At 35.5% G+C, this 19,514-nt stretch overlaps 2 protein-coding genes across 2 annotated transcripts in view; one reads left to right on the top strand and one right to left on the bottom strand.

Moving 5' to 3' along the window:
- Positions 1–7,330: 7,330 nt before the first annotated feature.
- The window catches only part of LOC131165357 (COP9 signalosome complex subunit 1), a 28,975-nt gene continuing 16,791 nt past the window's right edge, over positions 7,331–19,514 (top strand). The window contains exon 1 of the mRNA XM_058123071.1: positions 7,331–7,930. Within this exon, the coding sequence (XP_057979054.1) occupies positions 7,508–7,930 (423 nt within the window). The 5' untranslated portion in view covers positions 7,331–7,507. The remainder of the gene's footprint in view (positions 7,931–19,514) is intronic.
- On the bottom strand, positions 17,430–19,277 carry LOC131165356 (uncharacterized). The gene is made up of 3 exons (XM_058123070.1): positions 18,389–19,277; positions 18,179–18,297; positions 17,430–18,075 (listed from the first exon to the last, which is right to left on the bottom strand). Exons 1-3 carry the CDS (start codon positions 19,224–19,226, stop codon positions 17,572–17,574), a joined length of 1,461 nt encoding a protein of 486 aa, XP_057979053.1. The 5' UTR covers positions 19,227–19,277; the 3' UTR covers positions 17,430–17,571.

The raw sequence follows: 19,514 nt of genomic DNA, 5'->3' as shown, positions 1-19,514 counted from the left end.
CCTCTAGTAAATTTATTAATACACGTACAAAGTGAATAAATAAATAAATAAATAAGTAAATAAATAATACAAAAATGTATGTAAAATATAAATATTTACATATTCCCTCAGAACTAAGGGTACGTGAAGCCCGAAGGCTAATACCCTAGCATTAAAATCATAGGAATTTACGTACAAGAAAATAAATAGTAAAATAAAATAATAAAAGTAAATATCATAATACATAATACAAAATTTGAATATACCTGAGAAACAAAAATACTAAGAATATTTGATATTAATAATAATAAAAAGTAATAACAATAGTAACAATAATGACAACATAATACCTTAATAATATTCATATACTAATAATATCATGTTAATATTGCAAGCTATACTGTAATAATAACATACAATAATACCACAATGACACTACATAAATAATTAAAGTATAATAATTATATACTAATAATAATATCACATGGTCATAATAACGCTACCTCAGCATATGTATATATATATAAATATATATATATATATATATATATGTATGACAAGAATAAATAACATGTACTCTAATATATGGTAATGATAACACGTAATTCAAATATATATACATATACTATTAGTAATAATACTATCTACTTCAACCTATATATATACTTGCACAAAAATGATAACACTAATAATACCGCGTACTAGGACATACAATATTAACACACATTTAAAAATATACATATGTATATGTACATAATAATTATAGCAATAATAATATTAGTAATAATAGGCATACCTTAATAATGCAATATTTGCCTTAATATTAACATGCGATTAATGATGATATATACAATATGGAAATAATTAATAAAAGTAAAGAAATAAATCAATCCCACAATTAACATGTAAACTATACAATTTGGAGACAAATCAATTTTAAAATTAGTACACAAACCATATGGAAACAATTGAGCCATAAACATGGAAACTAATAAAAATCTTAAAACATGCTTAAATAATAACATAACATAATTACAACCCTAAATAGTAATATACTATCTATTAAATAAATATATGACAATAAGAAAATTAAAACTTTAACAATAATATTCAATCAACCATAATGTTACCTATTTAACATATGTACAATTCAAAATTTAAAAATTGAAATTAACCCCAACAAAAAAAAAAGGAAACCTACAAAAATGAGAGAACACCAATTAGTATTTACAGTAATTACTACAAGAAATCTAAACAAATGTCACCACAATAAAATGAAATTATAAACACAATATTTAGAATTTTAACATATATACAATAAAAAGCCTAGATGCGAATATTAACTACATACTACGACAAATAATATATTAATATAAATACCTATACAATGAAGTCTTAAGCTTTAAATATTAAAAAAAAATCAAAATAAGAAAAGAAACAAAAAGATAAATAGGTAAACAAATAGCTAAATAAATAAATAAAACGAAGATAAAATAAAATAAAATACAAGTGCGCGTGTGTATTGTGTATGCTGTGTATGTGCACTGTATATGTAAATGTGTGTGTAAAAGTGTAGGTAGACAGTGTGTGTGTGTCTTGCATGCAGAGGAACTCACCGGGTACTTACCACGGGATGGGGGAAATCGGAGCAGGGAAGGATGCCGGAAGCAACGACGATGATGGAGTGTTCGGTAATGGTGCCGCGGCAACAGTGCAGCAGTGCGAAAAGCTCTGCTCCGGTGGAGCTGGTATAACGTCGTTTTGCTGCGGTGGCCGGAGATGGCTAAGGATGAATCTGGTGTTGCTGCTGGCTCTGCTGTAGAGGGTAGCTTCACGGGAAGCTGGCAGCAGGGTGGCCTGCTGGTTCGGGTTTCAGCAGGTTGGCGTGGTGGCTCGCGGCGTGGGCAGGAGCTGTGGTCGCCGGAGGATGACGACAGCTAGGGACCAGTTCTGCTCCAAGATGGGAGTGCTTCGGCTGGGGGGCTGGTTTGATGTAGACTGGTATTCGGCTGCAGCAGGGAGGTTGAAGATGGTTTCTGCAAGGAGGCCTCCGGGAAGAAGAAGAAGGAGAAGCAAACAGTAAAGAAGGCTTTTTTCTTTTTCTTTTCTTTGGTTGTGCTGCTCTCCCCACCCCCCGATTTGCCTTGGCCTGCGCCCCCTTTTATAAAAAATTTAGAAACCCTAGACCCTTGTTCCTTCTTTTCTTTTCCTTTTTCTTTTTATTCTTTTTATACTTTTATAGTAATAATAGATATAGTAATAATGATAATAATAATAATAATAATAATAATAATAATTAGTAAATAAAGTAATAATACAATAATTAATAATAATAAGCAAAATAATAGAAGTAATAAAGTAATAATAATAATATATGAAAATAATAATAATAATAATAAAATATATCCAAAATAATAATAATAATAATAATACTAATAATACTACTAGTAATAAATAATAAATAATACAAATAATTATAAGAAAGCAATAATAAAATAAAAATAAAAATACTAATAATAATAAGAATGCAAAATAATAAAAATAATAAATACTAAAAATAATAGTGATAAAATAATAGTGATAAAATAATAATAATAATAATAATAGTAATAATCCAAAATAATTATAGTAAAATAATAATAATAATAATAATAAATAAAATAATTATAAGAAAGTAATAATAAAATAATGATAATAAAAATACTAATAATAATAATAAGAATAAGAATAAAAAATAATGTTAATAATGATAATAAAAATACTAATAATAATAATAAAATAATAAAAAGGAACCCCTTGTTCTATTTGGTTAGGGAAAAAATAGGGTGTCTACAAAGTGTATTATAATTGTACTCATATGACCACACACTGTAAATAATTTATTCCTTCTTACTGAGATGTGTCTCATCCAAATTATCTAAATTTTTCAGGGGACAGAGATAGGCCAGGTGGTAGAGCTCCGTGATCATAGGGAGCTGAGACACTGATATACAGGGTGAGTTAGGACTAAGGAGGTGTGATTCCCTAGGGTGGTATTATTTTTGGGTATGAGATAGTATTGTGTATTTATGTACATCGATACTCTGGATATTGTATTCTGACTGATATGTATATACTGTCTTCCGCTATTAGGTTGTATAATAAAATAACTTTTTACCCGGTACCTAATGTGGGTCGGGTCGTATGAATGATAGTAGGGTTGTTGACGTGGCCGATTTGTGAATGTTATGGATGACGTGTAATTATTTATTTATTATTGAGGAAAAAAAATTATACGAAAAATCGGGGCGTCACAGAATCGGAGCGAGAAATGAAGAGAGAATGTAGAGGATCCGAATTCTAGAGAGAGAAAATGGAGGAAGGAGTGGAATTCTCGCTCAAAATGTGATTTTCAACCATATATAGATGACTAGTCACATGACTTCGTCAACGAGACACGTGGTCTTGTCGATGAACCAATGAAGGGAGTTCGTCAACAAAGATAATGAGTTCGTCGACGAACCAAGGTCTGAAATTTTCCTTTCTCGGTATCTTTCCGTTGATAAGACACTGAGGCTCGTCCATGAATCATACGGGGTCGTTCTTCGACGAAACTAGGTGGTTCATTGACGAATCGTGACTTTGGTTCCTTTTGAATTTTCCTTCATTAATTTCATAATTTAAATATTTCGAGTCTCTACAATAGTTAAGTGGTTTATTAGCAATTGTGGTACATTGAAGAGAAGATGTCACTCTAATGATATTTACCGCCATGACTCGTGCTAAAAGGTTGCTTGATTATGATATTATGGTAATCTCATTGAAAGTATAAATAAGCTAATATTTTGTGCACATTATGGTTATTTGTTAATTCATATTAATATCATTCATATGGGCCAAGTGGGAGAATGTAGGATTTATATCCCAAAGGATATGTCCCATATGATATGGGTCCCACATGAAGGGTATATGCTAAAAGGAAAAAGGAATGAAAGCTAAAGCTCTCTAGCTGAAAAGTGAAAAAGCTAAGAGAGTTAGCAAAAAAATGATGTGAACTGCAAGTTAAGTAAAGAGGCATATCGGAAATTGTCCTTTCTCTGCCTCTACTCTCTAATCATCAGGAAATCCCATAAATCTGTTGAAGGAAAGAAAGAGATCGAGGAAAAGTGGGAGAAACAATTTCTACGGCTTCTCCAAGTGTTCTTCTTGGTTAATTTGGCATGACTGATTCCAGTATGTAAAGTTTATGTTATGGTTTATTTATTTTTAGCATAAAGGTAAAATAGATGTGAAGTTCATGATAATTGAAGATTCTTTGGCTGCAATATATTTATAAAAGTTTTCTTACAAGAGGAGCTTGTTAGCCTTTGGCTAAAATCAAAATATCGCCTATGCCAAGGAGTCACCTATATAAATAATTGATGATAAGGGTGTAAGGGAAAGGGGCTAGTAGAGTTTATCTTCACACCCACATAAAAGAGAAGAGGAACTCATTAGCCTTTGGCTAAATAGGGAATCAAAATACTGTCTATATCAAGGAGCCATTGCCTATATAAGAAATTGATGAAGAGGGAGCAAGGGCAAGGTGTAACGCCCTAAAAATTTTGGCTATTATTATTATTTTTTTTCCATTTAATAAACTCTAATACCATAAACTGTAACAAAGTCAACCCAAACCTGAAGTGCGGTATCGAGGATATACCTGCCATAAATACACTCTAACTATGTAGCGGAAAACATAACACATCAAACTTTATATATACAATACCAGAATGCTATAGTCTCTAATATCTACATACAAAATTCCCAAAAATCCATTATAAATCTCAGGATTTTCGAACATAACCCCAGACCCTAAAATAAACACATACCCTGTATTCCTGAGATTACAACCCCACTATCTCGGAGCTCGCTCTGTGTGACTACTTGGATTACCTGAAATGTTTAAGATTCCTGAGGTGAGACACCTTTCAGTAAGACGAAATAAGTTATACCAATGTGTGGTAGATGAGTTTTACATAAATAACATAACTGTTAACTTAATCTGTAACTAAAGTAGCAATTTAATACAAATACGTAACTCACTCCCACACCATTTAAAATACACATTTTCTATTTGAACATACTTCTAGTTGTACTTCATAGTTTATGTTTCTGTAAATCTATGTATATATATATATAACTGTAAAAACTTTCCTAGTTGAATAACTGTAATCATGAATTAACCCCATATGATTGGGTTGTGCGGCCTGTGGGCTGTACTTAACCATGACAGGCCTACTAGGTTAAATCAAACTATAACTCGTCTGTAGTATGATTGGCCTGCTCAACTTGGTCCGGATTGCCAGGGAGCTACTCTACTCTTCACTGAGGCACAATCGACTGCCATCACCACACTCTATCTGAGATGTGTGGTTGCACTATCTATACTGTATTAGCTATGGTGTCGTGCTCTGTGCTTTGCTCTGGTCCATCAGGGTTCTGATACTGTATAATATTATTTTTGTATATTACTGTTTCACCATGATTCTGTATAAACTATAATACCATAATTCTATAATAACTATAATACCATGATTCTATGATAACTGTAATATCATGGTTCTATAAAAGGTGTATAAAATTTTGTAACAAAATTCTATACTAATTTTAGTATTTCTCATGCCACACAATTTGAGTAATGCTTATAATACTATTTTCTGTATAGGAAAACTGTATTTTATTACTATATGGAAAAATTATATTTCCTATTATATGAAAATAGTATAACATCTATATGGTTTTTCATGCAACTCAAATTTTTAAATTTTCCCGAATATGTATATCATTTGAAAAATCATAAATTTCCCTACTCATAATTTCATATCCTGTAATACCCAGAAAAATCATATACTGATATCTTATAATTTGGTATTATACTTTAACCGATAAAATTGCTAAAATTAATTGGGATAACTTATTCCCCTTACCTGATTCCTAAGGGAACGCTCGCAGGGATCCCAAATCAATGCCTGCAATGATCCTAACCCACGCTCGCAGCGTTCAGAGCTCAAAAACCTTGAAATCATTTTCCCCAGTTCCATTAATTCAATCCCAGAATAATAATCACATTTGCATTTTCCAAGACTCGTATACTTCAAATAATTAATTAAACTGTAAAACAATTGATAATTTATCTTCCTTACTTCAGCTTTGGAGTGGTGTCTAGAAACCCCAAACCAACCATCTGCTCCGATGAACTTGCTAAGGGTCGTTCCTAAAACCCCGTGGTGGTGTTTGATCGTTGAATCAGGCTGTAATCGGAGTGAAATCGAAGAAAGAAGGGAGAGGGTTTCGCTGCCGAGAGAGAAAGAGAGAGAGATTTTTTTTTTTTGTTTAAACAAATGAGGCTGCGGGGTCTCCTTTATTGAGCACTGCCAAACGAAACCGTCGACGATTTTCTGGCCTCCCACCAAACCATCGATGATTTGGTCTTTAACCAAACCATTTTAACTGTTTTACTCATTTACCCGACTATAGTAACACATAACTGTCGACGATTTTCTGAGCTCCATGAAAGCGTCAACGGTTTGGTGTTTAGCAAACCAAGTTTCTTTATTTCCTTTATTTTTCTTATTAATTGAATTTTTCGAGTCTCTACACAAGGGGGTAGTAGAGTTTTCTTCACACCTGCATGAAAGAGAAAATGACAGTAGTGAAGGTCAAGTATTATTTATTTTTTTCACAAGGCTAAATAGGGAATCAAAATATTGCCTATGTCAATAGGTCATTGCCTATAGAAGGAATTGGCGATGAGGGAGCAAGGGCAAGAGACCGGCAGAGCTTTTCCTTAGATCATTAGAGATGAAATGGGAGTAACAAAAGCGAAATATTATCCATTTTTTTCAAAAAAGAAAAAAAAAAACCCATCATACTTCTTATATCTAACTTTAAAATAAAATGAATTTAACTATGATTAAGGAAGGAAACATAAATATTAAGTTAATGTAATATGATCCATCATTTTAAATTTTGGCTCGATGATTTTTTTTCCTTGAATAAACCTATAAATTTGGGACATTTATATTTTTCAAAATTTTTTAAGGGGTTCAGTGCTATTTTAAAAATCTAAATAGAGAAGTATTTTTTGTCTTTACTTTATTTTCTGTTTTTGTTTTATTTTATAATTATTTTTGGATATGATTTTTACACTTCACAAAATGGAATAAAGGCCAAGCTAGATAAAATAAACAATTATATAAAAATACGCATAAATCAAGAACCAGTAGTGATGCGGGCACACGTGGGCTGGCATGTGCGCAAGAGCCGAAAACGGTGACGTGTCGAGCAAAGTCGAAACTCTACGAAGCGTCATATAAACGGCGTCGTCTAAGCTCCTCCATCTAGCGAAACTCAAGGCACCGCCCGTGCGACCAGCTCTGCCTCTGCATCCCATTCCAGTCGTCTCCTGTAGAGCCATCTGTCGGAAGGAGAGAGAGCGGCCGAGGACTGAAAAAACCCTAACCCCAAATTCGAAGAGTTCGTAAGGGTTTCACGCTATTCATCCGACATGGATGGAGATGACGAAGTAGTAGGCCCAATGATGGACGAAATCTACGCGAACGGCGTGGAAGACCCTAGGGCCACAACCTCCGCCACCGCTTCCGCCACCGCTGGCCGTCGCCCCATCATCAGCGGTGAGCAGCTCGACATTGAGGCATACGCCAGCCTCTACAGCGGCCGAACCAAGATCACGAGGCTGCTTTTCATCGCAGACCGCTGCGATAATCCCGGCATGCAGATGGAGGCGCTGAGGATGGCCTATGACGAGATAAAGAAGGGCGAGAACACGCAGCAGTTCAGAGAGGTTGTGCAGAAGATCGACGGGAGGTTAGGACCGGCGTACGGAATGGACTCAGCGTGGGCTGAGACCGTGGACCGCAGGGCTGAGCAGAGGAAGGAGAAGCTCGAGAATGAGCTTAATGCATATAGGGTATGGCATTGTTCTTACATCTGTGTTAGTAAACTTTTACAATTTATGGTTGGTATTCCGAAGTTCATTTCATGCTTTTTAAGAGCTAAAATCAATGCAAATGGGCTTTACAAATTAGTAAAAACACTGCCTTAACTAATTTTTTGTTTTGGTTGTGGTCATGAGTCAAGCATTTTTAATTATATCTTCAAGGGCACTGGGGTACAGCACTGTAATGAACTGATTTGAAAGATGTTCTATAAAGCTTGTTTCGTGAATACTATTGTTTAGGGTTATAGTTTTTGTTCTGCACATTACTTTCACGGCATTGTTTTACAATGCTTGGTTGGTCGATGAGAAAAAGACTTTAAATCTTAGTTTTTTAATGTACTTGAGACATGAGAAAGTGGGCAACACTGCTAGATTATTGCCCAGTATAATAGCTTTATATAGTGGGTCAGCATTACATCTTTGCATTTTTGGATTTGCCTTCATTCTTCATTATATTTTGAAAAAAAAATTATGGCTTGGGAACCAAATAGTTGGTGAAAATAAAATTTCATCTTGATTTCTTACAGCTGGGGGGAAAGTTTATAATTGGGGCGCCTCATCTAACTTTAAATTCTTGAACAACTAGTTAATCAGTGTGTAGTTAGTGCCTCAGTGATTACTTTGCACTTGTGCTTTGGCCTCCACTTTTAGCATTCTAACTCTGCTTGAAGAGTTATATGGAGGAGGTTGAGGTTAGGTTCATGATCGAAGTCATCCTGTTGAGGAGTGCTTTCAGTTATAATATTGATTCGTGATGTTATCTCGGTTGCTAACAAGATGTTAGGTGGTGCTCATAGAGAAAGGGGAAGAGGGGGGCTTAAAATATGTATTATTTGTAAATTAGATCATGAGAATGCTTATGATTGTGTTGTTATTTTTAGTTTTCCCTAAAAGACAGAGTGCTAATAAGTATAGGTTTTGGAGTGTTCAATGGATTATGGGTTGTAGTTGATGTGCTGAATGGGATGGTCTTACATGCTTAACTTCAGGTGTTATTAAGGGGACGAGGGTTGGGATGAATAGTTTGGAGGTCCTCATTTTCAGTATGTGGATGCTACCATTTTTTTTATTGGAGGATGATTTTTTTTTTTAAAAAAATTTGGAAGCACTTGCTTTATTGAAAAATTTTTGAGAAAATTTTGGGTTGAAGATAATGTGGTTAAAAATAGTGTGGCAGGGTATTTGGGGGGGAGTGGGATTGAAGAGTTGACTTTCTTTAGTGTGGTATTTAGTTGTATCTTGGCCCTTGTCTTATTAAGTCATTTTCTTTTGGATGCAATGCTAGATTAGCTACTTTTTGGGTCCATTTTGATCAAGGATTTGTGTTGGGAAAGGAAAGAAAAGGAAACTCATTTTCCATTGTATTTTTTTCTCTTTGTCTAATGCTATTGAAAATTAGAATTGGTTCTAATATAATTAAAAATTAAGAAAAATCAAATTTTTAAACATTATGTTGGTTCAAATATTTTTCATTAATTTGACATTTTTTATTTTCTTTCATACTTGGTAATCAAACATGAAACAGTGGATTCCTTCGCATTTTCCTTCACTTTCCCTAATATTTTCCTAGTTCCAAATGAAGCCGTTGGGATTTGGTGGTGTAGATGGTACAAAAAGGGCTTGAGCCTTGGGGCTAAGAGTGGGATTGGGGAGTTGACTTCTTTGTAGTGGTGTTAAATTCTATATCAGCCTTTTTCTTTTTTGAATCTCCCTTTTGGGAGTAATCCTGTATTAGTTGCTTTTTTTGGAATTGAATAGAGCATGTGTGTAAGATATTAGATGGTTGAACAAGAGCTTGGGGGTCATTTTATGCTTACTAGTGTTTGTACATTTTTTTTAGATAACAAAAAATTATTAAAGCAAGGAAAACAAACAATTATAATTAAAAAAGAATAAGCATCCTCCAAGACAAACTAAAAATAGGAAAAGAGAAAATACAAGATATTTACATCAAAGCTGCCTTCCAGTTCCAATCCTTATGGATATCATTTATTAGACAGTGTAAAGCCCTTAAAAACCCTGAAAAATTGAGTCCAAAAGGAAGCCAAAAATGTAGCTCTCTTCCAAATCAAACTCACTGGAGTCTTCTGGTCTCTAAAAACCCAGGCTATCCTTTCAAGCCAAAGTGTCCACAAAATAGCAATGACTGCACAATTCCAAAACTCTTTTCTTTTTTCCATTCCTTCCAAATCCCTAGAATTGCACTGCTACGAGTTCCTGAATAATTTTCGATGCCACCCAAACCTCACCAAGAGGACTGGTCTATAAGAGGATGTAGTCCTGACCTACACCTCTTTTATGCTCGGGGATGAATCTCTCCAATCATTCGTAAAAAGGAATCCATTTATTCGGGATGAAGCTCTGTCCCCCTAGGCGATCCAAGTGAAGCAACCGTTATCTAAGGGCATATCCTTAAGGCCACATTCCCGAATGAAAGAAGTATGGTTGCAGTATGTCATTCTGCTTGATTTTATATTCTTTGGGTTTGTGGTGGGAAAGGAATCTATTGAAGTATTGTGTAAATTGGAAGACCTAATCGCAATGATAGGCCTCTCCCTCTGTTAATGTTTTATAATATATACCAAGTACATAACAATGACTCTAATAACTCATTCTTACCAACACAGCAATAACACACAAAAACAACGCTAAATAAGTATAAATATCTAGTAACACTCCCCCCTCAAGATGGAGCATAGATATCATATGCTCAATAATGCTCCTAGGCCCAAGCTTGTTACAAATGGATTTAACATGAACACCCCCAAGTGCTTTAGTAAATAAATCAGCCAAATGGAATTCAGAATTGACATGAATGATTGTAATTGGACTCTACACAAGCTTCTCCCAAATTTTTCCTCTTATGGAAGACTGGTTTGGAGGCAATATGAATAGCAACTTGATTATCATTTATCAACTTGGTAGGCTGAGTATGTGGGAAATCGACTTCTAACATGTTTTTGGCCAAACAAGTGGGCAACCACTCGATAGTTGGGTCATGACCTAATGTGCTGATTCAACGCTCGATTGGGCAACCAACGTTTTTTTTTTTTTTTTTTAATTTATAAATGTACTTTTCCAAGGTAACAAGTTACCACCAACAAAAAACACAGAACCCACCCATTTATAGATCTTCCACAATCTGCATCTGTATATCCTTGAACATATGTGTGGCCCTTACCCTGATATAAGAGATCTGCATCTGTATATCCTTGAACATATGTGTGGCCCTTATCTTGATATAAAAGATCTCTCCCAAGTGCATGTTTGAGGTATCTCAAGATACAAATGGCAGCATCCTGTCTTTTGTTCTCGAAGAATAAAATATTTGGTTCACAACACTTATTGCAAAAGATATATATGGTTGAGTGATTGCGAAAAATAGCTCAACTTTCTAACAAGTCTCCTGTATAATTTCGCGTTAGCCAACCAATCAACCGTATCTAGCAGTAACTTGCTGTTAGGATCCATAGGTGTATCAACGCGTTTGGATCCTAATAGCCTGGTGATGTAGGATAAGAAGCAAGACCTTATGAAGTTCCTTGTTGGAGAATAATTAAGAAGAATTGGGTCAAGGGATTGTTGGGTTTAGTTAGTAGTTAATTGTGTGTTTAGTTTGATTAGTGTAGGATTATGTGCATTTGGGGGTTTGTTTATAATATTTTTTTTTCATTTTAGGGATATATTTGTATTTCATGCTGTTTAAGTGGTATATGTATAATTTCATGTATAGAGGCTTTATTGTAAATAGTGTGTGAAAGGCATGTTGTTGGTAGTTTTTGATGAATTTGACTTGAGAAGTTGATATCTTCTCTCTCCCTAGGGAACATGGATACTTCAAAAGGGTAGGAAGGTCCATATACGACACATATTGGACACTGACATGCCCTTGACACAGCAGGTATGTGTTTGAAACGTGTCCAAAATTGATTTTACTACTTTTTATTCTTGGACACAGATGGACACTTTTGGACATGTACAGACACGGGAGAACACACTTGAGACTAGGTGTGAGCATTCGGTTGGTTCGGTTAATTAACCGAATTAACTGAAAATTTCAGTTAAAAAATCTCATTTACTGAACTGACCGAAATTTGGTTAAATTGGTTAAACTGATATTAGCCAATTTAATATTTTAATATATATAAAATATAGTTTTTTAATATATATAAAATATAGATAATATATAAAAATAAACAAAATTTTAGTATATATATATAATATAAAATATTTTAATATATAATATATATAATTATTTATTATTAATTTATACTAACAAATTAACTGAATCCAAAAACTGAACTGAAAACCAAAATTCAACGAAAATGAAAACCGAACCGAATAAATTTTTTACCAAACTGAACCAACCGAATTTACTCGGTTAATTCAGTTAATTCCATTTTAACCAAATTTTGCTCACCCCTACTTGGGACATGTCTTAACTCAAAAACACCGCATTTAGTTTGCTCTAGCTATTTAATACGGGAAAAAAAAGAGAGGCAGAATGAACAAGAGACGAGCAGCAGAGCTTTGTCAAATGTCCTGCTAGGGCATTCATGATCATTCATGATCCCTTCTCAGCATACTCCTAGTGTTCAAACCTATCTCACAGCCTCCTACACTTCTTCATCAGACATCTCAGCCTTCATTGATGATGATTTGGGCTGGTTTCATCGCTGGACATCACTCAGCTTCATCGATATCTCAGCCTCTACCGTAGGTTGAAGCCTCTTCTCTGCTAGTTTGCTGAAGGTTTGAAGACTAGGGGCCTCTCAAAGGCTAGGCCTTTTTTAGCCCAATATGAGTCCCTTCCTCCTTCCCTCCATCTCCTCTTTCTCCTTACCTCTTTTTCACTAGTTCTTAGACTATTGAAGTGCCCCAAGCACAAAATTGATATTTGAATGTTTGAATGGTTAAATACAAAATTGATGTTAATGTTTTAGTGCCCACTGCTTGTTTTTGTTTTTTTTAAAAAAATTGATGTATGATGATATTGATACATTGATGTTAGTTATTTAATATTAACATGATAAATGGATTATAGTTGAACATGAATCAGTCTTGTTAATGATTATACAATTTATAATTGAGCATGAATGATGCTTATTACCTCAATATTTTTCATTTAAAAGGAAAAAATGTCTAAACGATATATATTTTTATATTTTTTAATTAATATATCCCACCTATCCTTGTTTTTAAAAAATCTCGGTATTGCTATGTCAATCTTGTGTCGTATCCATATTCTGGATCAATATTGGTGCTTCCTATCTCTCTTCCTCCTTTCTCGTTCTTCTTCTTCCCCTCTATTTGTCCTACATTCTCCAAGGCTGCAGATCCTTGATGTCGCTCCTGCATCACCTGGTCTCGTCTAATCCTCTATGACAGAATACTCCCTCAAATGTGGATGCTTGTATATCCAAAATGTATTTCAATGGCCTAAATCTCTGGTCTAAAATTTAGTTTGCTGAAAATGCTTCATGTAAAAGTTGCCGAGATGAAAATGCTTACATGGATGAGTGGTATAACATTGAAAGATAAATTAAGGAATGAACATATTCGTGGTAAGTTAGGTGTAGCTCCTATAGAAGATAAGGGAGGGACGACTCAGATGGTATGGACACTTGCAACATAGGCCTTATAGTGCACCTATGAGGAAGAGTGACTTAGTTACTGTTTGGGGGGGGAGGGGGGGGGGAGGGGCAGAAGGGGTAGGGGTATACCTAAAATAACTTAGGAGAAGATAGTGAGTAAGGATTTAATATCCTTGAATCTATTAAAAGAAATGATCCATGATCGCATAAATTAGCGAAAAAGGATTCATATAGCTGACCCCACTTAGTGGGACTAAGGCTTGGTTTTGTTGTTGTTGTTGAAAATGCTTCATGTGTTGTATACCTTGATTATCATCTCCAATAATCACAATATCATCATCATACACAACAAGCAAAATCCTACTAGAAAAAAATGATGAAGGAATTCTTCACATCTAACTAATTTAGAGGCCAATAGCATGTGGTGGCTAAAGAGATGAACCAGGAGAATGTGTTAGAAAAATTCAAACTGTACGCCTGAGTATATCCCTTAGCAGTGAGGTGGGCCTTCAAATGTGCCATGAAACCATTTGGATTTAGTTTCACAGTGTACATCTAGTGACAAACAACCACAAACTTGAGGAAGAGGTATCGATTCCCAAGTATCATTATCCTGTGATGCATGCATCTCTTCAACTTTTGTAGTCCTCCACCCAGAATGAGATGGAGATTTAGAAATAGATTCAAGAAGAGTAATAGATGATAGAGTACTAATAAAACAATAATATGAGGGAGATAAGAAATGACAACAAACGAAATTAGATATTGGAAATTGGCTACAAGTGCAGTTATCTCTTCAGACAACAATAGAACATGGACATGTTGGAAAATTGGAATGTCGTTAGATGAAGAAACCAAACGTGCAGTAGTATAAGCTGGAGGGGCTCTCCTCTCGAGTCGTGTATAGACTTGCAAACTAGGATGATTGAGTTGTGCTGGAAAGGTTCAAAGCCAATTCCAAGGAATAGTGAAGCCTTGGGTCTTTGCTTCTAGGTGCAGGGAATCTGCATCTTCTAACCTACGTGTACTTAAACTAGATAAAATGAAGTGGATAACTTTGTAGAGATAATAAACCAGAATTGGAAGGCTAGGCAAAGGAAGGGACTTATTTGGGTCAGAAGGTTTAAGGAATCAAAATAGTAGACTCAAAGAAGGTAAGGTCAATGGCAAGAGAAACAAAAAAATCGATGCAAGGTAGAACTGTGAGAGTGATATCCCTTTTGAGTACATAAGTAGGGTTGAAAAAATACATTTTATAGCACGACGATAAAACTTGTCCCACACCTAAGATTAATTGATGAACAATGAACACACTTGAATAGACAAGGAAGTAAAGAGGATAAAGGAGCAATCGAGAAGAGAACAAAGTAGAGAATTTTTATGATCAAGAACGAGGATGGCATTTTTTTGATAAGAGAGCAGGCACTGAGCATGGCATCACTCCAAAGCACATTAGGGGGGCATTCATTTGATACCGTAGGGTACAAGTGATTTCCGGGATATGTCTATTTTCTGTCTTTGCGATTCAATTTTGTTGTGGAATATGGGCACAAGATTGCTCGTAAATCATGCCAAACTTAACTAAAGTACTAGTTAGCATTATCACTACTAAGTATTCAAACATGCAAATCAAATTAAGCCTTTATTTAGTAACAAAAGGCACACTAGATATGAAAAAACTTAGAAGGATCCTTCATTAAGTCAAATCACCCTTGGATGGTAAGTTGTGAAATATCATGAACCCAACTTGGACACAACCCAACTAGGACCCAAGCACTATAATGAACTATATAAAAGGGTTTACGCTTGTGTGTTGACTTGGAAAGCAAATGGAACATGATGGTGCTTTTCCAATTGGTGAGACTCACTTGAAGACAAGACGCAAAACTCAAAGTAGGAACTAGTTTTTAGGTTTTTTTCTTTTCCAGATATTTTTAAAGCTTGTCTATTAAAAGTAGCAGCATTGCAGCAGTGAACTCCACCAGCCTTGTGTCCTCTGCCAATCGTCGCCCTCGTATTCAAATCTAGATGACAAATAATGAGGAAAGAATGCTTTTGAACAATTTATGGATTTTGTGATATTGCTAATTGACTTAAGATTGAAAGGAAACTTAGGAATATACAAAACAGAAGGAGAGAGAGAAGAAGTGGGATTTGCTGTCTTTATTTCCTTAATAGTGGCAGTGGACCCATCAGATTTAAGGTAGGTAACATAAGTTAAGCTTTTAGAATCCTCGAGTGTGGAAAAGATGTTGGTTTTACATGTCATATGGTTAGTAGCAACTGAATCTATTACCCAAGGATTATTTTAAGAAATACTGGTTGACAGGCAGGCTGTAAGGTTACCTATCTAAGCAAGAGATGCCATGGGAAAAGAAGCTTGCAGGGATGTTTGATATTGCTAGAACTTTTTGAAGACTCTTTGTTTCTTCCTCTAACATGGATAAGAGTATCTATTGTCCCCCCACTTGCTGAACATGAAAGATTGGATTTTTGGTAGTTGCATTGGCAATGCAGTGGTTCAACGTGAAGATCTCAATAGTGCTCAATCATTTGACCTCCTTGTTGACAATGAGTGCACCGGAGAAGAGGGCCTCTACCACGTCCATCCTTTCCACCACAATTCGAACCCTTTTAGGAGCTTCAGTGACTACTTGGGGGAAAACCAATATCACCTTATCCTTATGTAGGAAAAGCAGTCTTTGCGGAGCTAGAGCTTGAAGCACCAGAACTGGGGGTTGGGGGATATGTTTTGGAGGAAGCATGAAGGATGCGAGAATAAACCTTAGTGAAGGATGGCAACTTTGTACTACCAAGGCTTTGAGACAGGATTGCTTTGAACTCGGTTTCATAACTGCTAGGGCCTAAAGGACTCTTGTCTGCTCTCTCTGCTTTTGCATCTCACAGATATGCATTGCATGACGCTAAGTTCCTGGTGGATGTGCTTCATCTATGCAAAATACTGTAACACTATCTTCTCGTTGTAAGTGAATGTACTCCAGGGAGATCAATCATGCATACATGTAGTTATTGGAACAATATAGCTTTACATATGCCCAAATCTCCTTGCATACATCCAAATGCATTTGGGCAATCTGTGGTTCCATCGAGTTCCACAATAGGGAGAGTCAACGCATCTTCCTGAATCCATACTTCTTACCTTTTGTTGTCGTTAGGTCCAGATTGAAACAAGTTTAGATTTACCTAAGCCTTTCAAAGATATCTTGGCAGCCTTAGACCACTCCATATAATTCTTTCCATCCAGCCCCTTGGTTGTTAAATGTGGAAGTGATGAAGGAAACATGCTTCAAGTATCCATGGCCTCCATGCTAACACTCACAAACAAGACAAACAAGGAACAAGGTTAACAATTGCAACAAGGATTGAAACAGTCTTGAAAAAGGTGAAACAATGAACAAGGCAAACAACTAAAACAACCATGAATGATTATGAGTCACAAGAACATTGGCATAACACTACCTCTGCCCCAAGGAAACTGACATACAAGTCTAGTGGTACCAAACAACCATTAACGAAGTGCTGCAAGTGAAAGACTGGGAAAGGTTGGGTTTTTGAATGAGATATGGCCCACATCTTGATACTATGGAGTGTAGAGGGATTCAAGTCTTTCTTGAAGAAATTGGAGCAAAAGCAAGTGCTCAATGAAGTCTAAATCATAGTAGTCAGAGGCGCGAGGTGAGCTGAGGCGCAAAGGGTCTTTGAAGCCGAGGCGCGAGGCGCGAGGCGAAGGCGCGCACCTCACGAAGGTGAGGCGCACAATTATTAAAATGGTGTAAAATATCTATTTGGGGTAATTTATATATGAACATATGAATATCTAGTCATATTAGAATTTAAAATGTCAAAACATTCAATAAAAAAATTGGAAATTTAATAAAATTGCCAAGACAAAGCCCAAAAGCCTCAACAATTCAACATAGTTCAACATCAAAAGAAAAGAGTACAATAAAAGATTTCAAAATATAAAATCTAAAAATCCTCCTCAATCATCACTCATCACTCATCATCAACTAGGTCGGTGAAGATATCATCATCTTCCTCTTCATCATTAGAACTGTTTTCTCCAACATCTTTTTCCTCTTCCGTCTCCTCTACACTATCCACTTGGATTTCATCCTCATCTACAAGTTCCAACATTGTGGTCCGACCCCTAGCAGTGGTTGCACTACTAGATGAAGCCCTTCCTCTTCCTTTAGACGATGATGGCATATTTGTACTTATTCTTGATCTAGTGTGATGCGGGGGGTTATTTAGTCCAGCGGCTCTAGCAACAGAATCCCAAGTCAAATTATCATCTTCAAACACAAGTTCATCATCCTCATCAGAATCACCATCCATCCTACCAATCAACCACTCATTACTATCATCAATGTCCTTCAGGAGGATGGGATCAATGGTGTCACGTTTGTCGTATCGACGCCTCAAAGTTCGATTATATTTCACAAATACCAAATCATTCAAGCGTTGCTGGGATAGCCTATTTCTCCTTTTGCTATGAAGCTGCAAAAAGTTTAAAGTAATATGGTTAATAATGATTCTAAAAAGCAGTAGATTGGTAGTTCTTGTTCTTTAATAATTAATCCATGATATACTAATGACTTACATGTTGGAATATGCTCCAATTTCTTTCGCAGCCGGTAGCACTACACGTGAGGCTAAGAATTTTCACAGCAAACTTTTGCAAGTTTGGAGTTGTTGATCCATATGCCATCCACCATTGTGCTGTTATAAAATAAATTTTAAATGAATACCTACTAGGTAAATAGCAAAAATAATTTTCAAAAATGAAGAGGTAGTACAAATGCCACTTTACCTGGTGCTTTTGTCTTCCTTTGTCTCACTGCCAAACTAATTCCAAAGACGCCACTAGCGGCATTGTATTTTTCCAACTCATTTGAAACTTTATCTTGCATTTCAATAGTTGGCACTAACCTTCCAACACATTTGTACAAACCCGTCATAATTTCTTCATCTTGCAAAATGTTGGGGTTTGAATAGAAAAATTCTGGATTCAAGTAGTGTGCAGCTGCATGCAACGGTTGATGGAGTTGGCATCCCCACCTCATATCAATAATTTCAAATGCCTCCTTGAATTTATCCTCTCTCTCACCAAAAGCCTTAGCTATGGCTTCCTTAGCCCTATCCATTGCTTCATAAATATATCCCATTGCAGGCTTCTTTTCCCCATTAACCAAACGGAGTACACGAACAAGTGGACCTGTTAACTTAAGAGCATAGACGATGGTACTCCAAAAAGTAGGCATCAAAACAATAGTAGCTGCTCTTTTGCCAGCCGCCTCCTTTGCCCATTTAGTAGTATTCCAATCTTCAGAAATAAACATCTTCCTCAAGTTATTCTTTTGAAGATGGATTGAACGAAGAGTGATGAAGGCAGTTGCAAATCTTGTAACTGCAGGTCTTAGCAACTCCTTTCCTCCAGTGAATTGTCTCATCAAGTTGACAACGCCAACACGATTATAGATATAGCCATTCAAAAAAATTGCCCTTTTCAAAGTTGCATGAATTGAAGGCATCTTCCCAATATCCTCCAAAATTAAATCAATGCAATGAGCAGCACACGGTGTCCAATATAAATGTGGCCTCTTTGCTTCCAACAATCTCCCTGTTGAAAAATCAAGGAATGAAGCCATTAAAATATTAAAATAAACAATATATACACTATAGAAAGTAGTTCTAAAAATAAGTTCTTACTTGCTGCAACATAGTTTGACGCATTGTCAGTTACCACTTGAATCACATTTGATTCTCCAATTTCTTCGACCATCTCATCAAGTAATCTATACATTCTATCTGCATTCTTGACAATATTAGAAGCATCAATAGACTTGATGAATACTGATCCCCTTGGAGAGTTCACTAAAAAGTTGATTATGTCCTTATTAGCAACTGAATCTCTCCAACCATCAGACATAATTGAG

The sequence above is a fragment of the Malania oleifera genome, chromosome 10 (genome assembly GCF_029873635.1).
Source record: "Malania oleifera isolate guangnan ecotype guangnan chromosome 10, ASM2987363v1, whole genome shotgun sequence".
Lineage (NCBI taxonomy): Eukaryota > Viridiplantae > Streptophyta > Magnoliopsida > Santalales > Ximeniaceae > Malania > Malania oleifera.
The sequence above is the reverse complement of the archived record's forward strand: the minus strand, read 5'-3'. Positions and strand labels throughout refer to the sequence as shown.